Source organism: Natrix helvetica, assembly GCF_964273705.1.
Source record: "Natrix helvetica genome assembly, chromosome: 13".
Taxonomy (NCBI): Eukaryota; Metazoa; Chordata; class Lepidosauria; order Squamata; family Natricidae; genus Natrix; species Natrix helvetica.
In genome coordinates this window covers 7252892-7280111 of record NC_138557.1, presented here as the reverse complement: position 1 = coordinate 7280111, position 27220 = coordinate 7252892, and the positions used below count along the sequence as shown (strand labels likewise).

The following is a 27220-nucleotide window of genomic DNA, read 5'->3' as shown; positions in this document are numbered from 1 at the left end:
AACAAAGAATTCAATCGTTTGAAGCAGAAGCATTAATATGATTAACGATGGAAACATAGGACCGTATCCCCAGCTGCGGAGAATGCCAGCTCTGAGGCCGACTTCATAATTCAAACACCGAGATTTATAACACGTCCCCAATTGAAAAATTTACATTTATGTGTGTGTGGCATTTTGGTTCATGGGGATTCTTTTAAACCTCAGAATTCAGTTTTTGCTGTAAGCATTATGAGGACTTCTTATACATAAACAGACCAGCAGGCAGACACAGACAAACACAAATAAATACATAAACATATACATATACATCTATATATCATCCATATCTTATTTATCTGTATCTATGTATGTATGTATGTATGTATGTATGTATGTATGTATGTATCTATCTATCTATCTATCTATCTATCTATCTATCTATCTATCTATCTATCATTTCTATTATCTATCTATCATTTCTATTATCTATCTATCATCTATCTATCTATCTATCTATCTATCTATCTATCTATCATCTAGACAGATGCAGATACAGTGGCTCAGTGGCTGACGTTGAGCTTGTCAATCAGAAGGTCGGCAGTCTGGCGGTTTGAATCCCTAGCACTGTGTAACGGAGTGAGCTCCCATTACTTGTCCCAGCTTCTGCCAACCTAGCAGTTGAAAAGCACGTAAAAAATGCAAGTAGAAAAATAGGAGCCACCTTTGGTGGGAAGGGAACAGCATTCCGTGCGCCTTCAACGTTGAGTCATGCCAGCCACATGACCACGGAGACGTCTTCGGACAGCGCTGGCTCTTCGGCTTTGAAACGGAGATGAGCACCGCCCCCTAGAGTCGGGAATGACTAGCACATATGTGCGAGGGGAAACTTTACCTTTATATCTGTATCTATATCTCTGTTATCTATCTCTATCTCTCTATCATCTCTGTCTCCCCCTCCCCCTCTATCTTTATCTCTATCTCACTTTAACTTTTAATAGGTAGTCCTTGACTTATGACCACAATGAAGCCCAACATTTCTGTGGCTAAGTTGCTAAGTGAGTTTTCCTCCACTTTGTGACCTTTCTTGCCACCATGGTTAAGTGAATGGCTGCACGTTGTTAAGTTAATAACCTGACCGTTAAGTAAATCTGGCTTCCCCATTGATTTTGCTGGTCAAAAGGTCGCAAAGGGGGAATCGCCAGACCCCTCCGGGACACAGCAACGGTCATAAACATGAACCAGTTGCCATGCGTTCTGCATTTCGATCACGTGACCATGGGGGATGCTGCCAGGTGTGAGAAATGGTCCTTTAGCGGAATGGTTGTAAAATGGGTGTGACACCTTTCACAACCAGCTTGGTTGGCAATGGAAATTTAGGTCCCCGCTGCGGTCGTACGCCGAGGACTGCCTGCATTGAGCAAGTGGCAGAGCTTCACATCCGGGACGTAAGTTGCATGCCCGCACACACACCGATAAGTCTGGAAGAACTTCGGAAATGGTTGCTAGGCGACCAGTCGTAAGTCGAGAACTACCTGTAACCATCTTTTTATACTTGTTGGGCTGCTGACTTATCACATCGTTCTAATGCGAAACTTTCTAAATAAAACAAATCCGAAACGGCGTTAAGTAGAAGAGAGGGGGAAACAACTTCCAACCTTAACAACTCTTCTTGCCAGAACGAGCTACGGACCTCTCAAATCGATGTGAATTGAAGCCTACACCGTGGAAGGGGAAGGCGGGGGAGGAAGAGACGCAGGACCGATACTCCATTACTTCTGGAAGACTAGGAACATCTCCATGATGGCTCGGTGGTGACAGATCGCATAATCACTAGCATAACAACGTCACGCGGAGTCACGGCAAAGATCTTTCCAAAGGTCAGGTTTATCATGTGCGTAATCGCAGGTGACACGTGAAGTCTGCATCGACTCGAGGAGGAGGAAAAAATAGCAAAACCTGAAATATGAATTGGGCCTCTGAATGCTGGAGGCTCGCTCTGTCTGTCTGTCTGTCTATAGATCTATCTGTCTGTCTTTATCTCTGTATATATTGATGATAGATAGATAGATAGATAGATAGATAGATAGATAGATAGATAGATAGATAGATAGATAGATAGATAGATAGATGAGAGAGAGAGATACACAGATGATGGATAGATAGATAGATAGATAGATAGATAGATAGATAGATAGATAGATAGATAGATAGATAGATGATAGATAGATAGATAGATCATAGAGAGACACAGATGATAGATAGACAAACAGACAGACACGATAGAGAGAGAGAAACACAGATGATAGATAGATAAAACAGACAGACAAACAGACAGACAAACACAAGAGAGAGAGAAACACAGATGATAGATAGATAGACAGACAGACAGATATGAGAGAGAGAGAAACATGATAGATGATAGATAGATAGATAGATAGATAGATAGATAGATAGATAGATAGATCATAGAGAGACACAGATGATAGATAGACAAACAGACAGACACGATAGAGAGAGAGAAACACAGATGATAGATAGATAAAACAGACAGACAAACAGACAGACAAACACAAGAGAGAGAGAAACACAGATGATAGATAGATAGACAGACAGACAGATATGAGAGAGAGAGAAACATGATAGATGATAGATAGATAGATAGATAGATAGATAGATAGATAGATAGATAGATAGATAGATAGATGATAGACAGACAGACAGACAGATGAGAGAGAGAGAGAGAAACATAGAGGATGGATGGATGGATGGATGGATGGACAGATAGATAGATAGATAGATAGATAGATAGATAGATAGATAGATAGATAGATAATGTAGATCTATAGATTTATAGATTGTGTGTCTGTCTCTGTCTGTCTGTCTATCTTATCTATCTTGTCTGTCTGTCTGTCTGTCTGTCTGTCTATCTATCTATCTATCTATCTATCTATCTATCTATCTATCTATCTATCATCTCCAGAGTTGCCCATCTCACGAAAAAGCAACTCATAACTCATAAATATTCAAATATGCAAGTTTGGATGTTTCTTTATTTCTCCTCCCCCCCCCTCCTTTCCTTTCCTTTCTTCCTTTCTTCTTTTTCTCCGTATCAGAAAGAGAAGTGGGGGGGGGGATCAAAAGTGCAGAAGAATTGACCTGACATATTGCACGGTTTAATTTACCTGATTGTATCCGACAGAGATCAACTTCACTTACAAAAGCAGCCGAAAGAAAATTGACCCATTCGGGTTAAAATGTCCTTGGCTTTCTAATTATCCTAAATTTCCTACGGGCCCTTTTCCCAGCCATCAATCCACTTCCCCGCATTCCTCCAACTTCTAATTTCCTTCCTGTCACAGTCCTTTTAAAAAAGAAAAGGAAAGAATGCACTTAATCGCTACTCTAATTGAGATCCTTCTTGGAAAAAGCCAACAGATAATTGGAATTACATAGTAATTAAAAGGGCTAAGATGTATTATTAAAATTCTTCCCTCAGTCCCTCCCCCCCAAAAAAACCAAACATCCATCCTTCATTTTGTTGGTTATGTCATTCTGAGAGATTTGAATCCCCTGAGGAAACTACAGGTAGTCCTCAACTTACGGCCAAAAGTGAACCCAAAACGTATGATGCTAAGCGAGACAGTTGTTAAGTGAGTTTTGCCTCATTTTACAACCTTTCTTGCCAGCTTGCTCCATCAAGCAACCGTAAAATTGGAAGTAATTTTTTTTTTAATTTAACTCTTTTCTCATAGCCTGAAAAACAAGCAGTATGTTCTGAGACCGAGGCTTCCTTAAAAAGTCTCGGTCCTGGGAAAATTAACACGACTGTGAATTCCTTTCATTCACAGTCATCAAGGCTTGGCAAACAGTCTTTCAGAGGAATATTTATCGACACGAACCTTATCTCGCTTGGCGAGCTGCCAGATAACTAGTTTCCAAACGCAGGGCAAGGCAAAACGTGGCACAGAGTCTCTTACAGTCGCAAACAGAACTTTCCGCTCTTGAAATGACCGAAGGAACAAATTGTTTCCTGCAAAAGCCCCCTCCCCATTTGCTCCTCTTTTGTTTCCTCTGGGAGGGGCCAATCACCTTCAAGGTGTGGCTTTACTCTTAAGTTGACCCTGCTTTCTTAGTTGTTCTTGTCTTCTGGCAGCTCTGCGCATGCGCACACTGGGAACAGGCTCCAGCTGTTCCTCTGCCTCACTGCTGTCTATCTCCCTCTCTGCCTCCGACGCAAAGCCCTCGTCTGAGCTTTCCTCAGCCCCCAGGACTGTCCCATGTTCCTCCCCAACCTCCTCCCTGTCCGACTCTGTTGCCAGCTATGCTGGGCGCCGGTGGGCCCCAACACAGTAAGAGACAAATCCTGATTCCAACAACTTAGGAATTTTCCATGTTATTCTGTTGCCATGCACAGCAAAGAGTTCTACTAAAAACTAACATTAAATTTGGGTAATAACAATGATTTCATCCCTGCACATAAAATACTAGCAGGCTTTACTAGTAGTGACTCAGGCTTTCAAGAACGTGGCTAGAAATATAAAAGCTCAAAAATACATATATTTTTAAAAAATTCATTAAGGGGGGAAAAAAAACACTAAGAGATATTTTTTTTCCAAGAGATGATGTTTCATAACTCTTGCTGACAAGCAAGCCATTACTAAATCTATAATTTGAAGTCCAGGGCGCTTAAAACAAAGATACGTTAAATATTAAAATGCTCTCTCCAGAGGTGGTCAGAAGCTGGTGAGAAGTTCAGGAAAAGTGGTACGTTTCTTTACCGTTTGTGGCAGGAAAAAGAGAAGAAAAGAAGTGGAACGGTTACTGAGACAGAATAAGGCAACAAAAGGCAGCACCACAATTCCAACACAAATAGTATCACAACTTCAATGCGTCACACAGTTTGTGTGATCTGCACAACAAGGAAGTCCATCGCACAACCATCTCGGAAGGATGGAAGGCTCAGTCAACTTGAGCCTGTTGAGATTTGAACTGCCAAACTGCAGGCAGCCGGCAGTCAGCAGAAGTAGCCTGCAATACTGCATTCTAACCACTGCGCCCCCTCAGCTCTTATAAATCTATCGGTATATGTAAAGACCACAAACAGACTCGCCCAAAGCATACACACTGCTAGAGAGAAGTTCCTTGAGGATGGCCTTCAGTCCCAAAGTTCAGAAGACTTAAACCTCTGTTTCCGGCGACCGACCCAGATTGGTTCCTGCAACGTTACCCTGGGACACGTATATTTTGCCTTCGATCGTGAACATTTGGGGAACAACTAAATTAAAAATGCGACTCCCCGAAACAAAACAGCCATCTGGGGAACCAACTCTCTGCAGCAGCTGGTCCGTGTTGGCAAAAGCTAGGTTGGCCATTCATAGCGCCGCGAACATTCAGGCCAAGACAGACAGACAGGCTCCTGAGAGTCGTTTTCCAAAATTGCCATGTCTCTTGCCAATTTTTGTGCCAGGCGCGCTTTGGAACACAGCGGAGACCCAAAAAAAGCACCCTCTCAGCCAGCGACGGGAAGACATGGCCAACCAGGGAAGGTTGATGATCAAACAGGGCTTTGCCATTGGAAAGCTCTTAGGACTTCCTAGATAGGTACCGTATTTTTCAGACTACAAGACGCACCGGTGTATAAGACGCACCAATATTTTGAAGAGGTAAGTAAGAAAAAAAAAAGGTTTTGTCCTCCCCGGCCCCAGGAGCACTCTGCAAGCTTCACCCCAGAGCTGGGGGAAGGCAAAAAAGCCGTTTTTTGCAAAAATAAAACAGTGGAAAAAAGGTGGGTTTTGGCAAAAACTGAGGCGTTTTGGGCCTTCCTCCAACCTGCTGAAGCCTTCAGAGTGTTCCTATGGGCTGGGAGAAGGCAGAAACGCCTCCGTTTCTGCCAAAAATGCCCCATTTTTGGCGAAAATGGGAGCTTCGGGAGGCCAAAAATGGCTGCATTCGGTGTATAAGGTGCACCAACATTTCCACACTTTTGTAGGGGGAAAGGTGCGTCTTATACTCTGAAAAATACGGTACTCCAGGCCACATTAAGCAGTTAAGGGCAATATGTCCTCCGGGCTTGGAACAAAGGGAGGAAAAATCTAACCTTCTCCAACAAGATCACACGGCCTGAACTCGCTGCGCAGAAGCCATTAGCTAGTTAATAGGTGACTCTGCAGGGAGACTCACACTCACAGCCCGTGGTGCTTCATCAGCAGCTGCTGAGATACCCATAAAATCTATCGCTCCGAGGCAGGCAGCGAGAGGGTCATGCCCCATTCTCCACCACTGCGATTTCTCAGACAAGCATGATTAGGGGACTGGAGGATAAAACACCATGTTCTGACCCAGGCTTCCTTGAACAGCAAAAAGCAGAGTCTTGGCCCTTTTATTTACACGACTGTGAATTCCTTCCATTCATAGTCAGCAAGGCTTTAGCAAGCAGTCTTTCAGAGGAATATTTATCAACACAAACCTTATCTCGCTTAGAGAGCCGCCAAATAACTAGTTTCCAAACGCAGGGCAAGGCAAAACTGGGCACAATTAAAGATGAACTGTTAGGTTGGCAGAAGCTGGGTTGAATAACGGGAGCTCACTCCATTACACGGCACTAGGGCAGTGAAATTCTTTTTTTTTTACTACCGGTTCTGTGGGCGTGGCTTGGTGGGCGTGGCAGGGGAAGGGTACTGCAAAATGCACATTCCCTCCCCACTCTGGGGCCAGCCAGAGGTGGTATTTGCCGATTCTCCGAACTATTCACAATATCTGCTACCGGTTCTCCAGAACCTGTCAGAACCTGCTGAATTTCACCCCTGCACTAGGGATTCGAGCCGTTGAACGGTCGACCTTCTGATCTACAAGCTCAGTGTCTTAGCCACTGAGCCACCCCGTCCCATTCATCAAACTAGACATACCCAATTCTGGCACCCGTTCTTCATATGTTTTAGCCTCCAGTCCCCTAAATCATCTTGGTTGCTCTTGTCTGCGCTCTTTCCAGAGTCTCAACATCTTTTTTACAACGTGGCGACCAAAACTGGATGCCGTATTCCAATGCCCTCTTGAGTTTGCTTCAGGGGGTTTCCCGGGGCAGACAACATACAAGCTAGGTGGAATTCCTTTCTCCTAGCAGATGGGATTTTATTTATTGGGACAGGAACTACTAGCCCTGATTGATTATGGTCTAATGCAGATGGATGATGCCAGCTTACTCGACTAGGAAGGGCATCGTTTTGGTGTTATGAAATAAAAAAGAGAGTTATTGGAGGGTAGTAGAAATCAAGGGACCTTTATCTTACCACTCTCTTGATAAAGATTGCTAGGACCAGTTTTATGTTACTGGTTTTCACAGGCAGTGATCGTCCATAATATATTAATTAGGACCATAAAAGGATGGGAAAAGGGTGCTTGGATTTAGCTCGCTTGTGGCCACATATGGATTCTGGGCAGATCCCTCTTTTAATGCCACCTCTGATTCTGCCCAGCCTTTTCCTACATGCAGGCTAGAATTAAAATGAATTAGAATGATCTCAAAGTTTCTGGAGCCTTTTGTTCCATCCAGGATGATTTCTTTCAGCTTTTCAAAGTGATCTGTGCTGTTAAAAGGCGGTGTTCGTATTCTGTGCTAAGACATGATAGGATGTTTATTATTATAGTTACTTCATTAAAGGTAAAGATTCCCCTCGCACATGCATGCTGGTCTTTCCCAAATCTAGGGGACGGCGCTCATCTCCGTTTCAAAGCCGAAGAGCCAGCGCTGTCCAAAGACATCTCCGTGGTCATGTGGCCGGCATGACTAAACGCCAAAGGTGAACAGAACGCTGTTACTTTCCCACCAAAGGTGGTCCCTATTTTTCTACTTGCATTTTTACGTGTTTTCGAACTGCTAGGTTGGCAGAAGCTGGGACAAGTCACGGGAGCTCACTCCGTTACGCGGCGCCAGGGATTCAAACTGCGGAACTGCCGACCTTTCTGATCGACCAGCTCAGCGTCTTAGCAACCGAGCCACTGCGTCCCTTTAGTTGCTTCAATAAACCAAAGTTAAACAACCCTGGCTTGGTATTATGGGACCTCCAAAAGTGGATTGCACTGAGAAAGTATTGATTTCTTGGACTCCGTCTCCTTCAAGTGACATATGGCTTAAATTCCCGGTAATGATTTGGACATCAAAAGAAAGCTCTAAAAAGATTTAGAGTTGACCATGGAGAAGGCTATTAAGGAGGGAGTTGGAAAAACAGATGACCCAATCCAGAAAATGAAGGAAGGGTGAGAAGTAAACTCAGAATAACTCCACCTTGATTTTGATGGGATAGAGAGAAACGGGCTTTCGAGATTTGGCTATTATACTGTATGGAAATTGAGCAATATTCCTGGATTCTTTGCGTGTCTATTTCTGTGTTGACCTCCCTCAAAGGACTGACACATGCCTTCAACACATAACTTTCCTTCTTTGCTTGAAGCTTATATCCAGCCCCCTCGTTTGCAACAACCTTCATATTTGCCACCGTTAGCAGTACCCTGGATTGCTGAAAACCATCTTTTCCCATCCCACGCCCAACCCCATGGAATTTTAACCATCGTGAAGGTTATCTGAGCTATCCTGGAAGAACAAAAATACCCGTATATTTCGAAGAGGCAACTGGACTGTCTTTGCTTTTCTTGGAAGACGTTTCGCTTCTCATCCGAGAAGCTTCTTCAGTTCTGCACTTTGAATGGTGGACGATGGAAGGATTTATATTCCTTGCAACCATCTGGTTGTTAGCATTCTTTCTGAGAGTCGTTGAGAACACTTGAAGATTCATCTATGCCAGCAGTCACCAAATGATAGTCCATGAGAAAAGTTCGGTGGCCCGCGGAAAAATTATTTGCATTTTTTATATTGCACTAAATCAGGGGTCCTCAAACAGAACTGGGTACTTGCAATGAACGTTTGTATTGCTGCAGAGAATCTCCCCCTTCGGGGTCTTTTTGTGCAGGTTGGAGGGGGGCAGAAATTCTGACTTGGGGTCTGCTTCAGCCTCCTGGTGGGGGGCTTTGGGTGAACGTTGGAGGGAAGCGCCACTGGTGGCAAAGAGCCAGAGGGACTCGTTCCAATGGGACTGCATCATGGGCTGGAACTGGCTGACCATCTCAGCCCGCTGAGCCTCCAGGCGCCGGTCCCTGGCCTTGCACTCCCACAGGTGTTCCCTCTGCATGAAAAGCCCATGCTCCTAGTCCTCAGTGAGGTGCTTCTGCTGAGCCTCCTTCTCGGTCAGATCCAATTTGAAGGGAGCTGCTTTGCCAATTCTTTCTCCTGATGGCTGCTTAGCTCCAGCAACTGCTTCCTGTTGGGGCCCTAAGGAGCCCGGGCGGGCAGGTGAGGAGTGGCTGGGAGGGGAGGGGTGAGTAGAGGCCGGCGAGGTGCCCCTTGACATGAGTAACATCGAGTTGGCCACGCCCACCCAGTCACATGACCACCTAGCCACGCCCACCCAACCAGTCATTAGGCAGATCATATTAGTGGTCCACAGGGATTTAAAATTAGGAATTTAATGGTCCCTGAAGTCCGGAAGGTTGATGTCCCCTGATCTATGCCCCTCGGGGTCACCTGAATAGCGCAAATTGGTGTGGAACCTTTTTGGAACTGCTGAAAGGATTGTGCTATAAGCAGCAGATAGGGGGCGCCGTATCCCTTCCCCTCTGCTGAAACGATGCCACCTATCTGCGGTTAACAGCATAATCTTTTCGGCACCTTCCAAAAAGGTTCCACGCCCATTTGCACTACTAGGGCGACCCTGCGGTCACAGATAAACCTCCAAGTGTCCTCAATGGCTGTCAGAAAGAGTGCTAACCCCCAGGCGGTTGCAAGGAATATAAATCCTTCCATCCTCCAGCCTTCGGTCAGAACTGAAGAAGCTTCTCGGATGGGAAGCGAAACATCTTCAAGGAAAAAGAAAAAGAAAAAAAGTCCCGTTGCCTCTTGAAAAAAAAAAAACCACCTTCGGGACAACCATGATCTGCTTGATCCTCCATGGACAACCCCCCCCCCCTACCTACAATTCCAACCAACGCAAGGCTCCCCGCGTGCGCAAGCTCAGAGACCGCGGTGCCTCCATTGTTCCAAGCGTGCATTTTTGTGCTTAAGCCAGACTCCAGCTTCAAGTCAGCATCCTTTAATGCCAAAATGATTTCTTCCTCTTTTGCGGAGGCAGCTGGTGTTTGCCTGAACTTGACTTTTCAGAGAAATGTTCTATGATTGATTGCCTGCTGAACTCCAGTACCCACATACCAGATTTCCTGATATAATTATAGGCTATTGGAAGTTCGGCTCTGGAAGTGATTTAACGCAAAACGCCTGATTGGATCAAAGTCCTGTTATCGGCTTTGCCTCTATCATTATGATTAACACATTTCATAACCATTTATCCATTGTTCGGTGAGTCCCTTCCCACCAGGACAGCTGTACATCAGATATTTTTGTTCGTTAATTATAAGATGTGTGTATGTGTGTGTGTGCTTGTGTGTTGCATTTTTGCTGGTAAATAAATGAAGGGAGACTAGTATAGATCTATTTCAAGCTATTTAGCTCTCATCAGCTAGCCATACCCTTACTGGGATTTGAACCTGAGCTGTTTTTACACCTTCGGCAGTTGTATTAACCCCTAAGCCACAAGCTCTCCTCCCTTATCAGCTGAGCCAGGGGAATGATTAAGTAAATAGAGGTTAATATAACTGCCTAAGATGTAAAAACAGCCCAGGTTTGAATCCCAGCAAGGGTATGGCCAGCTGATGAGAGCTAAATAGCTTGTAATAGATCTATACTAATCTCTCTTTCTTTATTTACCAGCAAAAATGCAACACAAAAATTTTTTTTCTACCTGGAAGGCTGCTAGGGTGGAGCTGAAAGGCTCACTCCGTTACATGGCACTAGGGATTCGAACCACCGAACTTTCTGATCGACATGCTCGGCGTCTTAGCCACTGAGCCTCCCTGATCGTTGGCATGCAATAAACCCCCTCTTTCGAAAAAATACCAGCAGAAACACAAGGCATAGACGGCGCAGGTGTTTGCAAAACAACTGTTTAACCTTCCGAAGAAACGGTGATTAAAGAACCGTTCAATGTTATGACACAAAGTCTGGGGAAACTGCGAGGAAAGAAAAAAACTTCCTCCCCATAAACCTTTTCTTACCTCAATCAGCTTCCTTTCATAAGAGTTTGCACGCTCCTCATTGTTCTCCACTTGCTTTTGTTCGGGGAGAGAGATTTCACTATCTGCGTTCCAAAGATTTGGCAAGACTGCAGGCAAAATAAAACACAGGCTGCCGTCAGTAAAGAGCGATCGGTTTCCTTAGATAAATCCATTCGCCCCAGATGGTTTTTACCTTTAGAAATGCCCAACGGAATTGGTCATATTCTGAGTCATGTTTTCTAGCATTTATCTGCCACGGGGTGGAGGAATCCGTGGTCATGCTAAGGACCACTTCCCATCAACCTCACCCAGAATCAGGCAAGAATCACAGTGGACCACAAAGTGAACGATATTGTCGGCAGCCGGCGGAGCTGGCAACAGAGTCGGATAATGAGGAGGTTGGGGAGGAACATGGGCCAGTCCTGGGGGCTGAGGAAAGCTCAGACGAGGGCTCTGCGTTGGAGGCAGAGAGGGAGATAGATGGCAGTGAGGCAGAGGAACAGCTGGAGCCTGTTCCCAGTGTGCGTATCCACAGAGCTTCCAAAAAACAAGAACAACTAAGAAAGCAGGGTCGACTTGGGAGTAAACCTTGGAGGTGATTGGCCCCTCCCAGAGGAAACAAAAGAGGAGCAAATGGGGAGGGGGATTTTGCAGGAAATAATTCGTTCATTCGGTCATTTCAAGAGTGGAAAGTTCTCTTTGTGACTATAAGAGACTCTGTGCCAAGTTTTGCCTTGCCCTGCGTTTGGAAACTAGTTATCTGGCAGCTCTCCAAGCGAGATAAGTTTCGTGTTGATAAATATTCCTCGGAAAGACTGTTTGCCAAGCCTTCTTGACTGTGGACGAAAGGAATTGACAGTCGTGTAAATAAAAGGGGGTTTGCTGGGACCAAGACACTGCTTCTTGCTTCTTAAGGAAGCCTGGGTCAGAACATATATATATATAGATCCTGGAAAAGATAGCAGTGGTATGTGGGAATGGCCTTGGGAGACTGGAGGGAGAGCTACAGTCTAGACAACTTATCCTTCAAAGCTCTTTAGGAACACGGTTGATAGGGGAATCTGGATTCCCCATTGATTTTTCTTATCGGAAAGTTGGAAAAGTGGATCGCATGACCCTGGGAGGCTGAAGCCGTCATAAATACGAGTCTATTTCCAGACGTCCAAATTTTGATCACTTGATCCTGGGGATGCTGCAGTAGTTGTACATTTGAAAAAGAGACCTACGTTTCTTTTGTCGGTGCCGTTAACTTTGAACCGTCATGAAATGTACTGCTGTAAGTCGAGAACTATCTGTCATTACAATATTGTGACTTTGGAAATCGGAGCTGAACTTCCAGAAGTCACAGAAGAATCCAAGAAGTGTTTTTAGGGGTGGGCTGCTGGGAGTTCGCAGGAGTTCGGGACAACCCCTAGCTAAGATTCTGTGCAGTTTGGAGAACCCCCAGATCCCACTCCTGACTGGCCACGCCCACCCCTCCCCTCCCCGGAGTCCCCACGCAGCCGGTTTTGGATGCCAGTACGTGCAGGGCGCGTGCAGGGCGCGTGCAGAGACTCAGGGAGGGCGAAAAACGGACCTAGCGGAAGTTCGGGAAGAGGGTTTCCAGAGCCTCTGGAAGCCGTTTTCGCCCTCCCGGAGGCTCAAAGAAAACCTCAGGAGCCCAGGGAAGGCAAAAACGCCCTTTCCCGGTCGTGGTGCAGGAGGCTGGCTAGGCCACACCCACCCAGAGAACCCCTTGCTAAAATTTTTGAAACCCACCCCTTTTCGAGTTGAACCAAGCCATAGGAAACAGCAAGGGTGCTAAAAAAAAATCAGTTTGCTTAACCGAGACCAACAATAACGACAACAACAACTACAACAAAAATCCCACCCACTCCCCTTTGCTGTAGCTTAAAGCGATGAACTCAGTGGCGGCTGTGTTTACAGTATATTATGTGCTTAACCAGATTGCTGAATTAACCCATTTTCGGGGCTTACACAGTGCATCAAATCACCCTTCAACCAAATGGCCTAGATTCACACAAAACGGTAATTCACACTCACACACACAACACACAGAGAGAGGGGGGGGGGAGAGCTGAGAGCTGAAGTTAAAACTAATCACATTCAGCGGGGGGATTTTTTTTATTTTTTTATTTGGTCATGATTGTGTATTCTGTAAAAGCAAGCACTCTGGAGGGGCACGTGCCATTAGACAGGAAGGTTTTTTTAAAATATATATATATATATATATATATATATATATATATATCTGTTTGTGGGGGGAGAAAATCCCAAAACGAAGGATGGAAAATATACTGGTTAATGGAAGATAAAATGGCAATGTTGATCCCTGAATGGCCTTACTCGCCACTGGCAACTTTAAACCGGCAGCTCAATATTTCAGATAAAACAGCAGCTAAGCAGCGGAGCAATGCAATGGCTTACAAGTCTCTCGAATAAAGGAGCGAATTGAAGTCCCAGATAGAGGATTTCTCATCTCCCACACACACACACACAAACACATGCACACACCAGAGATAAGAAATGTCTAGAATTGTTTTGTGCACATGTGTAGGCCTTAAAACCTGCTTCAATCGCCTCAACTCTGAAGGGGTCAAAAAAATCCATCCCCAAATCCATCACTTGGGAGGAAAACCAGCCAAGAGGAATGCGACTTCATGGAGAATGTCAATAATAAAACTTCATGAAGATAAATCCAATAGTAAAAATTAAATCATCATCACCCCTCCCTCTTCCTTTCTCCCTCCCTCCCTCCCTCCCTACTTACTTCTTTGAATATCTACAGCTACATTTCCTTCCTTCTTTTTTTCCTTTCTTCATCCCTCCCTCCATCTCCCTCCCTCCCTTCCTCCTTACTTACTTAGTTACTTACTTCTTTGAATATTTATAGCTAGGATTTCCTTCCTTCCTTTTTTCCCTCCTTCATCCCTCCTTCCATCTCCCTTCTTCCTCTCTCCTTCCTTCCACCATCTCCCTTCCTCCCTCCCTCTCTCCCTCCCTCCTTACTTACTTACTTCTTTGAATATCTATAGCTAGATTTCCTCCCTCCCTCCCTCCTCCATCTTCTTCCCTCCATCCCTACTAACTTACTTCTTTGAATATCTATAGCTAGGATTTCCTTCCTTCATCCCTCCTTCCATCTCCCTCCCTCCCTCCCTCCCTCCCTCCCTCCCTACTTAGTTACTTACTTCTTTGAATATCTATAGCTAGATCTCCTTCCTTCCTTCATCCCTCCCACTATCTCCCTTCCTCTTTCCCTCCCTCCTCCCTCCCTTCCTTCCCTCCTCTATCTCCCTCCCTCCCTTCTTACTTCTCTGAATATCTACAGCTAGATTTCCTTCCTTCCTTCCTCTATCTCCCTCCCTCCCTACTTACTTCTTTGAATATCTACAGCTAGATTTCCTTCCTTCCTCCCTCCCTCCTTCCCTTCCTCCCTTTCCAAACAAAGCACCCATCTACCTTTTTTTCTCTCTTTTAGGTATATCTATAGCTGTCTTGGACCCATTCTTGTAAACAAATACAAAGTTTGAGGGAGAGCCCAAACATTCTCTGTCAGCAGGCCAAGTATAGGTATTAAATCCGAACCAGGACAGCATATACGTACCAGTGTTCCTCAACCTTGGTAACTTTAAGTCCTGTGAACTTCAACTTCCAGAATTCCCTATGCTGGCTATGCTGGCTGGGGGATTCTGGGAGTTGAAGTCCACAGGACTTAAAGTCACCAAGTTTGAGAAACACTGGCATATATGGATCATTCACTCTCAGGCTACCTGTGTTATCCCTACAGGGTTAAACAGGTAAGAATCAAACACAGGCGAGTCAATTCCACTTTACTGCGAGGCTACTTTGATAGGATCTTGCAAGTTTGAAAGTACGATTCTCCCTCTGCCTCCTGCCCAGCCCAAGAAACTAGGGAGGGTCCCTCCTGATCCTCTTTCCTCCACTCATTTATGCAGCTGCGGGCTATGCTGTCTCTTATCTCCCCGTTCCCTTGGCAGCATCTTTTCGCTCAGTCTCCCAAGGTCTTTCTCAAATGCCATGACAATCTGGAAGCTTCGTTTGCCTCATTGTACGTTGAAACTCAATTTAAAACTGTACTAACAAACAGACCGAAGGCAGTGCCAAACTTAAGCAAATGTACTCAGTTTTGCAGCTGCTCGTCTGGTTCCGAGCCAAATCGCTCAGCTTAGCTGTGTGACGTTTTTCAGTAGGAAGCACTGACAGTTACCGTGCAGTATGTAGCAATAGCAACAGGATTTAAGACTTATATCCCGCTTCACAGTGCTTTCACAGCCCCTCTCTACGTGGGTTTGCAGAGTCAGCCTCTTGCCCCCAAACAATCTGGCTCCTCATTTTACTGGCCTTGGAAGGATGGAAGGCTTGAGTCAACCTTGAGCCAGTCAGGATCGGCTGAGTAGTGCCTACTACTGCATTCTAATCACTGCACACCATGGAAGGAAGGAAGGAAGGAAGGAAGGAAGGAAGGAAGAAGGAAGGAAGGAAGGAGGGAGGGAGGGAGGGAGGGAGGGAGGGAGGGAGGGAGGGAGGAAGGAAGGAAGGAAGGAGGAAGGAAGGAAGGAAGGAAGGAAGGAAGGAAGGAAGGAAGGAAGGAAGGAAGGAAGGATAAAAGGAAGAGCAACAGCAATAGCACTTATATACCGCTTCGTACTGCTTTTACAGCCCCCTCTAAGCGGTTTACAGAGTCAGCCTCTTGCCCCCAATAATCTGGGTCCTCATTTTACCCACCTGGGAAGGATGGAAGGATGATGTGTGGATGCCCATTCATTCACAAGAGAGAAATAAAGAGGGGTTTTTTTTTCGTGACAAGGAGTCTGTCTCCTGTTTCTGCTAAGACTGGCCCAGAACACCTTCAGTCATGGAAGCTTCCTTGAAGACTCTGGGACCAATCATTCTTTCTCGGCCCATCCTACCTTCACAAGATTGTTCTTCTTAGGTAAGGTGCGAGGAAGCTGTGACAATTAAAACTATTTGAAACTAAATACATACATGCAAAGAGTGGACTCCTTGGAGAAGACTCTCACGTTGGGAAAGATTGAAGGCAAGAAGGAGAAAGGGATGGCAGAGGAGGAGATGGTTAGATGGCTAGACATTTAAATGTTGGTTCTTGTTTTAATGGCTTTTGGTGTTTGTCTATGGAGATTCTCAGTCATCCAGGTATGGTTATCCCAAAGGTGCTTTTTTTCAAAGAAGCTGAAGAAGCTTCCTGGGTGAGAAGTGAAACGTCTTCAAAGCAAAACCAGGCAGTCCCATTGCCTCTTGGGAAAAAAAAGCACCTTTGGGTGTGTTTAAAGATATATATTTTTTTTTCATATTTCACAGGGATAGAAGTAAAATAGATTGGTTCTAGAATTCTTACAACGCTTGAGATATCACCACAATCCATGCTATAATAATAATAATAATAATAATAATAATAATAATAATAATAATAATAATAATAATAATAATAATAATAAATATTTATTTCTTAGCCGCACCCTCTCCCGAAGGACTCGGGGCGGCGTACAACAAAACATAGGAAATAAATATATCGACATACATATAACAAAACATATACCAAGACATATATACGACATATACAAGGAGGAGGTGAACTGATAGATAAAAACAAGTAAAAACACAATGTTTAAAAACCCCTAAATAAATTGAATGCAATTAAAATACCCCAAATAAAAAACCCGTCAGGAGCGATATAGTTGGATCAAAGTTGAGCCAGGCCAGCAACTTGAAAAAGGTGGGTCTTGAGCTTTACACGAAAGGAGCGGAGGTCAGAGGTATTCCTAATATCCGGGGGGAGGTCATTCCACAGGGCTGGGCCCGCCACAGAGAAGGCTCTACTCCTAGGCGCCGCCCCTCGACACTGTCTGGTGGACGGCACCTGGAGGAGGCCCTATGCTGAAACACTTCCTGCCCCCATATGAAGACCCAGAAATATGACCTCTTAAATTCAATAATTTAATTTCTTCAATAATGAAGAAAAAATGCTAATTGCCTAATTGATTAATCACCAAATGCTACTAATTAATTAATTACCAATCGTCTACTTGTTTTGATGGAGAAGGGCCGCTAATGAAAATCTCCACGCCGCCGATGGGTCTCGCATTCTCAAGGACAGCCAAAAGGATGAGGCTAGCTGACAGATTCAAAACACATAATTCTATTATCCATACATCTACAAGGACTTACGACATTTTAAAAAAAGAACCCTGGAAAAACAGCTCTATTGACTTTCAATTCAACATCCAGGAGGATGTTTCCGCAATGGTACGTGGGACCAACCTTGAAAGACAAAAGGACAAAGGCTACCTAGGTAACATTCAGCCTGCAGCTGCACAACAGAAAAGAGAAAGAAACATAGAAAGGAGCTGCCTTAATTTACCAGACTGTAAAAAGAGAAGGGACGCTATGACTTAAAATGAGATTTCTAAAATAATCAAACAGCCTATCTTGCAAGCCCTTTGAGTTAAAACCAGGGTCTCTAAACTTGGCAGCTGATTCCCCAGCCAGCATGAATTGTGGGAGTTGAAGTTCAGATGTGATTTCTGGAAATTCATGGGTTCTGGGAATTCTGGGAGTTGAAGTCCACACATCGTAGAGTAGCTGGCTAGGAAATTTTTCCACACGTCTTAAAACCTCCAACACTGTCCTAATGCGATTGGGTGGGGGCCATTTTAAATTTTACTGCTATTTTATGATATCAACTCCGCACTGGCGACAGGAAGGGCATCCAGCCAATAATCGTTCAGCTCCATTCAGTTCCCCAGACTCCCACTCCACAAGGGATTATGGGATCATTAAAAGGTGATGAATTGTGATTTTTTAAAACTTTTTTTTAATGGTTTGAGATTTGTAATTGGGGAAGTGTATAAGTATTGGGACACGGTAGCACGATGGCTGAGATGCTGAGCTTGTCGATCAGAAAGGTCGGCAGTTCGGCGGTTCGAATCCCTAGCGCCACGTAATGGAGAGAGCTCCCGTTACTTGTCCCAGCTTCTACCAACCTAGCAGTTCGAAAGCACGTAAAAAATGCAAGTAGAAAAATAGGAACCACCTTTGGTGGGAAGGGAACAGTGTTCCTTGCGCCGTTGGCGTTGAGTCATGCCGACCACTTGACCACGGAGACGTCTTCGGACAGCGCTGGCTCTTCGGCTTTGAAACGGAGATGAGCACCGGCCCCTAGAGTCGGGAACGACTAACACATATGTGCGATGGAGAACCTTTACCTTTAAAAAGAGACGGCTCAGACTGGAGATTCCTGTCTATAGGTGAGCAACAATAGGGAAACTAAATCCTCTTGTCCTCCTTGGATCTGACGCTAATCTTTCCAGACTAAAGCCCAATCTGCATAACTACCATGTTTCCCATGTTGGCCCATGTTCCCCCCCCCCCCCAACCAACCTGCTCACTGTCCAAAAAAGAATGGTATTTTTGCATCCCATGCAATATAAAACGCACACAGCTCTCCAGTTTATTTTTAGCATCTGCAGTGGAAATTTAGTCCACAGCTGGCGGAAAGGCAACTAAAAAAGCATGGTGCAAAGCCACTCATTTTTTAGAAAGGTTTTGCAATCGTTCTGTCGCCACCTCCTCTTTTATTTCTCCCCCCTTCTATAAAATCTGACCATCCCACTCAATTTCTCTGCTTATTGTGTCTTTGTTTACATGTAATTCCAACACAGCAGAATGCAGCAGCCAAGGTTTTCCCTGCCGTAATTATATGAATCACAAAAAAAACCCTCCAAAAAAGCCAAGAACAGCCAGCCAGCATCTAATGAAGGATAATTTATCATATTATAGGGGGCTTAAAAATATCCTCTTCATGTATAATTTTTTTTTCTTAAAATACAAGCCAGCATAATAAAACACCTGCATCACGGCCTGATCAAATCCATGCAGACCGAAGGGAATAAAAATCACTTTAGTTCCCCCAAAATTGTGGTCTATAAATTATCAGCAGGTCATGGAAAGGTTGCCAGAGAATTTAGCTGTATTTTGGTTCACCCTTGTACAGCTAGCAAACATCACGTTCAACTTCAGAAATTGATGCTCTACTGTTGCTGGAAAGACACCGGTTGAGATATGAAAACTAATAAAATGTTAGTCAAATTTAGTTAAAAATTAGAGCATTATGTTAAAAATGAAGTGATAATGGATGTAGTTAGATAAATAATGGATCATGAGAACGGTGTACACATAATGTATTGGTTTGATAAGAGGAAATTTGGTATAAATTCTAAATGGTGATCATGAAAGGAAGTTTAGAAACTCTGTTGTATATAAAAGCTTATAATATTAAAAAAGAGAGAGAGAGAGTCATTCAAATTTAGTTAAACTAAGACCAAAAAATAAAAATGAAATGATGATGGAAGTCGTTAAATAAATGATTGATAATGATCATAATGTAATATTTGTATTGACATGATAAAAGGGGAATTGGATATAAATTGTAAACAGTGATTAAGAAAGGAGGTCCAGAAACCAGCCGTGTGTTTTAAATTTAAAAAAAAGGAGATCCGCAGTTAATAATTACTGCACTTCACTTGCTCCCCCAAAAAAGTGGGAGTTTTTTTAAAAAAATGCAATTTAAGTGTTAAATAATCTGCTTTTAATCTCTTCTCTTTCAATTTTTAGATGGTCACCGGAGGAAAGGGGAGGGGGGAAACGCCACATAAAAATCCCAACTGTGCTGGGGATTTATTTCCATATTCTGTCGAAAATCACTGACCTCAAATAACAGCATTTTGGGCTGAAAGGAGCTCAGATATCACATCTGACTGTCCTAAATTTAGAGAAATTGAGTCATGCTTAAATCCCATTACAGGGAAAGCGAGTACGCGGCCCATTCATTCCAACAGAAGGTAAAAGTGTACAACTAACGGTCATGGGATTTTACATCTTCCCAGGCCATATTCCAAAACAAAAAGAAAACCCATTCAGAAATCGAAAAAGACTGTAAATTAATATGTTGAATTATATTCTCAGCATGCACACCGTCTTCTTAGATTTTCTAAGTGGCCGCTATTCAGACATCACTCGAACTAACATTTGTGATGGTTGAGGACTCTATAAAGGTAAAGGTTCCCCTCGCACATATGTGCTAGTCGTTCCCGACTCTAGGGGGCGGTGCTCATCTCCATTTCAAAGCCGAAGAGCCAGCACTGTCCGAAGACGTCTCCGTGGTCATGTGGCCGGCATGACTCAACGCCGAAGGTGCATGGAACGCTGTTCCCTTCCCACCAAAGGTGGCTCCTATTTTTCTACTTGCATTTCTACTCGCTTTCGAACTGCTAGGTTGGCAGAAGCTGGGACAAGTCACGGGAGCTCGCTCCGTTATGCAGTGCTAGGGATTCGAATGGCCGCCGACCTTTCTGATCGAAAAGCTCGGTGTCTTAGCCACTGAGCCACCGCGTCCCATGATGTATTGTATAATGATGTACAAAGACAATAAAGGCTATATTATGTGCCACGGATTGGCTTAAGACCGTGATGGCAAACCTATGGCACACATGCCACAGGTGCCGGCACATCGGCCAGCTGATTTTCGGCCTTCCGGAGCACCGGGGGAGGCCGTTTTCCCCCTCCCCAGATTCCGGAGGCTTTCCTGGAACCTTGGGGGAGGGCAAAAATGCCCCCCCGCCCCCTGGAGGAAATACCATGCTCAGCTTGGAGGCGAGCAGTGTGGCACACGTGGGGGGGGGTATGCGCGCATGCATGGGGGGCTTTGCATTATGGGTGCATGCTTGCATTTTTGACACTCAACAACAAAAAGGTTAAGCATCACTGACCTAAGAGAATATTAGGCACATTGCCTAATATTAAACCAGAACCAAACTTTTTGCATAAATCCCTGCAAATCTCTGTCTCCCGGTTTGCAAAAATCCAAATTTAAACTTTCAAAAGAGGATTTTTTCCCCTGGAATGGAGAATTGGGGGAAGAAGGAAAGTTTCGTTTTGTAAGTACATTTGGCCAAACAAAGACACCAACCAGCTTGGTATACATATTTAGTTAATCCTTGCAAGGAGGGGAGGGGAGGGAGAATGACACAGTAATACTTTTAAGAAGCAAGGCGGGTCTATATTGATTTCCACTGTTGCCCAAACAGAAATTAAGTCTTTTAATTCCTGCAGGAGCTCAGCAGAGTCTCTGACTGGAAGGCTCCAGCTGTGAATGCCAATAGAAAATTGTTTCTATAGCTTAAGCACTGGAAGAGAAATAAAAGGATTTTTTAAACTGCTTGTCAAAGGATTAAATTTCCTCCAACGAGAAAATGAGTTATTAAACTAATTTTATATTAGTTTTTAAACAAGCGTACTTCCTCCTTTCAGTCACCTAGTTATTCAACACAGCATTTGGTGCCACTTCACAATACAATACAATAGCAGAGTTGGAAGGGACCTTGGAGGTCTTCTAGTCCAACCCCCTGCCTAGGCAGGAAAACCTATACCGTTTCAGACAAACGGCTATCCAACATCTTCTTAAAGACTTCCAGTGTTGGGGCATTCACAACTTCTGGAGGCAACTTCTGTTCCACTGGTTAATTGTTCAAACTGTCAGGAAATTTCTCCTCAATTCTAAGTTGCTTCTCTCCTTGATTAGTTTCCACCCATTGCTTCTTGTTCTACCCTCAGGTGCTTTGGAGAATAGTTTGGTTCCTTCTTTGTGGATTAGATTTGATTGATTAGATTACAATGCAATGCAATGCAACAATACAATAAAATACAATACAATATAATAGCAGAGTCGGAAGGGACCTTGGAGGCCTTCTAGTCCAACCCCTTGCTTAGGCAGGAAATCCTATACCATTTCAGACAGATGGCTATCCAACATCTTCTTAAAGACTTCCAGTGTTGGGGCATTTATAACTTCTGGAGGCAACTTCTGTTCCACTGATTAATTGCTCTAACTGTCAGGAAATTTCTCCTATGACCTTTGTGTTGGAGTCATTAATTAAATCACAGAATGGTTGAGCCAATCCGGCTTCCCCCATTGGCCTGGCTTGTTGGAAGCCACTGAAACAGGGAGATTTCTATTCCTAGGAATGGAGAGTCCCACTCACCGTCCATGGTTTGACCTTCTCTTTTCAACATCTGGACAGCCCCGACGTATTTCTTTAGCTGGACTTTGAGCACCTCATTCTCCCTGCAAGGCCAAGAACAGGAAGATGGGAGAGTTATTTTTAGTCAAGCCAGTCAAATCACTCTGTTAATGTCGCTTAGGTCTTTGCCCCTTCTGAGTTTCCTTTAACAGGTTTGCCAATGCAGAGATATACCCAATGCCAACTACATTACATCAGGCCTTTTTCAGCCACTTTGCAACTGCCTCTCTGGCAAAGGAATATACATTACATAACAATGAAATTTTAATGAAGCTCCTGAAGGCATTTTAAGCAGCTGATCCTTCTGATTTCCTAGGAGTGGAGAGGCAGAAAACAGCATTGGGAGTTAGTTGGTGAGAAAGCTAAGATAATTGCTCCATGCCAAGAATCAAAGCACTTTGCTTACTGAAAGCATTTTAGCTTTTAAAAACTAGCCAGCTAGGGCAAAGGTTATAAATTGGAAACGCCATATATAAGGTAAAGGTTCCCCTCATACATATCTGCTAATCGTAGGGGGCGGTGCTCATCTCCGTTTCAAAGCCAAAGAGCCAGCGCTGTCCGAAGACGTCTCCATGGTCATGTGGCTGGCATGACTCAACGCCGAAGGAGCACGGAACGCTGTTCCCTTCCCACCAAAGGTGGTTCCTATTTTCCTACTTGCATTTTTACTTGTTTTAGAACTGCTAGGTTGGCAGAAGCTGGGACAAGTCACGGGAGCTCACTCCATTACGCGGTGCTAGGGATTCAAACTGCCAACCTTTCTGATTGACAAGCTTAGCGTCTTAGCCCCTGAGCCCTTTACGCCGTATATAGCAATGGTAAAATTGAGTGGTGTTTTATAAGTTGGGATCTTTGATTATACTGGAAGCCCTCGACTTAAGACCAACGTTGAATCCAGAATTATGGTCATAAATCATTGTGGTCCTGAGTCAAGACATCACATGACCAGACGTAATATTTCAGGATTTTGTTTTTCTAGTGGTCACTAAGTAAATCCAATTTACCAACAGGCTTTTTTTTTTTTAACTGAAAATTAAACACTGGAAACTGCCCCCCAAAAGTTGAAAGTTGTAATCATGTGACGTGGAAATAGGCATAAAGGTGAGCTGGTCGCCAAGCACCCAAAATGCCATCGGATGACCGGTGGATGTGGACATCATACCTTTCAAATTGGATTGTGATCTACTTTTGGAGGAATCCGTCGTAACTTGGAATGGTTGCTAAACGAGTGGTTGTAAGTTGAGCACTACTTGGGGTAGAATTTATTCTTCTCCCCACTCTCCCTATGATGCAGCAATCGTTCAAAAGAACAGACTCGTATCATGAGCCACGGTTGCACAGTGGTTAGAGTGCGGTACTGCAGGCTACTTCTGTTGACTGCCGGCTGCCTGCAATTTGGCAATTTGAATCTCACCAGGCTCAAGGTTGACTCAGCCTTCCGTCCTTCCGAGGTGGGTAAAATGAGGAACCAGATTGTTGGAGGCAAGAGGCTGACTCTGTAAACCGCTTAGAGATGGCTGTGAAGCACCGTGAAGCGGTATATAAGTATATTGCTGTTGCTATAGTTAACTCTGCCCACTGCCAGGAGTTCAAGCCTCACCGGCTCAAGGTTGATTCAGCCTTCCATCCCTCCGAACTCGGGTAAATGAGGACCCAGATTGTTGGGGGCAAAAGGCTGACTCTATAAACTGCTTAGAGAGGGCTGTAAAAGATTGTGAAGCGGTATATAAGCCTAAGTGCTATTGCTATAGTTAACTCTGCCCACTGCCAGCAGTTTGATCCTGATGGGCTCAAGGTTGACTCATCCTTCCATCCTTCCAAGATGGGTAAAATGAGGACTCAGATTGGGTCCTTTGGGGGGGGGGGGGATATGTTGACCCTATTGCTATTTTGCAGAAACCTTAAGCACGACCACCTCCCAGCCCACTCCCCTACCTTGCCAAGGCCTGGATCCTCACTGTATAGTGTTCTTCGTGCTCTGAAACTTTCTTCTTCAGGTTGTCCACCTCTTGACGGAGTCCCGACGAATGTTCCATCTCACCTTCCAAGAGGCTCCGCAAGGAACTGCATAGAAGAGCGCAAAAGTGAGAGACGGACTGTCCGAAATCTGAAATCGAGACCCAACTTTTTCAGAGGGAACCCAAAGGAAGAGGAGTCCCCGTAGGCGCCTTGGCGATTTCCCACCATGAGTGTGAGGTAGAAGCTGGGCAAGAGGTGGCGCCACCTCACACACAAGAAAAGATCTCTCTGTCTTGGGAAAGCGTGAGAGAGAAATTCAAAGCGATGCTGCCTTGATTGTGTTAGGTACAAGTTGAGGCAGGGAAGGGCTTTGAGGAGGTTTGAAGGTTGGGTGAGAATACCTTAACTCTCTTTTTCAAGAGTATGCTTCAAGACTCTCTGTGAGTCTTGTTTCCTGGCCTTGCCTACCTCAATAAATTAACATCAGTCTTAAAGGCTTTGTTGTGGCCCGCCAGTGGCCAGCGGAACTGGCAGCAGATTCGGACAGTGAGGAGGTTGGGGAGGAACCTGGGCCAGTCCTGGAGTCTGGGGAAGGCTCTGATGAGGGCTCTGTGTCGGAGGCAGAGAAGGAGCCAGAGCCGTATGCCAGTTATCAGCTGCCTTCAGAGTCAGACAGCAGTGAGGCAGAAGAACAGCTGGAGCCTGTTCCCAGTGTGCGCATGCACAGAGCGGCCAGACGAAGGGAACAGCTAAAGAACAATCCTGAACTGGATGGGGAAGGTAGCTACACCCGAGAATCCGGGGAAACATGGTTGATATACTCTGAGAGATAAAGACAGGGTCTCATTTTCTCTGGACCCCCGAAATAAGCACTTGGCCTTCTTTTCGGGGAGATCTTATTATTTTTGAGGTGCCCTTAACCTCGGCCCGCGGATCAGCTGATCCAGAGAGGGCCGGAAGTTCTGTCTCCGTTTCTGGCACACTCTTGCCAGCCCTAGCGTCCCTGGACCTGCCATTCAAAGCACTCGGCTTTTGTGTGTCCATCTGTGTGTGTTGTGTTGTGTGTGTGTTTGCGTTATCAGAAGGCACAGGTTGTTCCCCCCTCTTCCTTCCGCCACGAAGAGAAGGGGTGTGGTAGCTAGGGCTAGCGGTAGTGGCCTCCATGAGGCTGTTCCATATGGATGGCAGATACATGGGGGGGGGGGCACATGGGGCATGTCCCCCCCCAGGAAATAGTGGGAACTGGCTGCACATGCAGTTAAATATTTTCGGGGAGGGTTTCTTTTCGGGGAAGGCTTCTTTTAGCAAATGCGTTCAAAAGCCCGATCGGGTTTATTATCCGGAGAGGTCTTATTTTCAGGGAAACCGAGTTATTACGTTGGTGGATTGTAACTTTAGCCTGGCAAAAGTCCGTCGACTAGGTGTGAGCAAATAAAGGATTGGAGACGTCTGGATTTCACTGTGTCGTCATTTGGGGCTTGGTCAAATCTCTTCGTTTATGACTGTAAAGCAGGGGTGTCCAAACTTGGGAACTTTAAGACTTGTGGACTTCAACTCCCAGAATTCCCCAGCCAGCCAAACATGGACACCCCTGCTGTAAAGGATTGTTCAACCTCTTGAGCGATATCGATTGGCCGTCGCTATTAAGAAAGAACAGGAAGCTCCTGTTCGTATTGCAGTATAAACGTGGTGTACGTCTACGTTTTGTGTGTGTGTGTGTGTGTGTATTTCACACATTTGTAAATAAAATTCAATTTAAAAAAAAAAAAAGGATTGTTCAACCTCAAATCAACTTCAATTCCGTCTCTGTCCAAGTTAACCATGTTAACTAACCACGTTAACGCCATCACGCATATATATACACCATTACCCCGCCAAGCTCCACCCACAACTCCACCCAGATGACACCCACCCACCATCACCAATCACCAATCACCATGAGCCACACCTCCAGCCACACCCCCACTCAGCGTCATCATAGCCTCTTTCCTGGTTAGCCACATCCGAGTAGAAGGGTTACATCAGAGGAGGCAGTTGCACCTGAGTAGAAGAGCCACCTGCAGCTACAGGCTCAATCGACATCAGAGAGGCAACACCAAGGTGGCAGCGTTGCCTGGTGGGCATGTTGATGGGCAGGGTCCCCCTGGATGGCAGCCTGAGGGCTGACACATATAACTGACCCGAAGCATCGTTGGGTTTACCTCGTCTGTTCTTCCAGTTCATGCTTTCTGTTCATCATGGCTAAAATAGCTTGCCGAAGTTCCACTTGGTGGTGGGGAGGGGGAGGGAAAAAAAACAGACAAAATTAACTCTATTATTCTTTATAATGAACACCGAGTCATCTCATGCACAACAGTCCTTCAATTCACGCCACACGAGCACGGGTATTTGCGTTTCGGTTAGAGTTCGCCTGGCTTCATTTTTCTTATTTTAACTGTTTTTTTTTAGTTAACACAAACGGCTATCGGCACTTCCTCAAACAGCCTCCCCCCTCCCCCCCCCGCCGCCCCCACTAATCTAAAACCCTCCATCGAGTCAAAGGCTTTGCGGAGTTCAAGAGGAGGGAAATACAACAGGTAAATGGCACCCGATCAGAGGTTTATTATTTAGAAGAGCTCTGTTCTAGATCAGCATCTTTCCAAACGTAGAAAAGCTGATAGAAGAACATATTTGTGGCTCAACTGTGGGGTCCTTTGATAGCAAGAGCGCTTAGACTTTTCTACCGCTTTGCAGTGCTTTACAGCCGGTGAGAATCGAACTGCTGGCAGAGTTAGCTGCAATACTGCATTCTCACCGCTGCGCCATCATGGCTCATAGAGATAGAGATAGAGAGATAGAGATGCAGAGAGATGGATGGATGGATGGATGGATGGATGGATGGATGGATGATATGTAGCAATAGCCCTTAGACTTATATACCACTTCACAATCCTTTACAGCCCTTTCTAAGCGGTTTACAGAGTCAGCCTCTTGCCCCCAACAATCTGGGTCCTCATTTTACCAGC

General features: G+C 44.9%; 1 protein-coding gene across 1 annotated transcript in view; it reads right to left on the bottom strand.

Annotated features, from left to right (window-relative positions):
• Nucleotides 1-27220, bottom strand: part of SNX29 (sorting nexin 29) — a 146720-nt gene that overhangs the window by 89845 nt on the left and 29655 nt on the right. The window contains exons 12-15 of the mRNA XM_081965909.1: nt 26417-26480; nt 24192-24320; nt 22218-22300; nt 11137-11243 (exon numbers count right to left, since the gene is read on the bottom strand). Coding sequence (XP_081822035.1) covers nt 11137-11243; nt 22218-22300; nt 24192-24320; nt 26417-26480 — 383 coding nt within the window. The remainder of the gene's footprint in view (nt 1-11136; nt 11244-22217; nt 22301-24191; nt 24321-26416; nt 26481-27220) is intronic.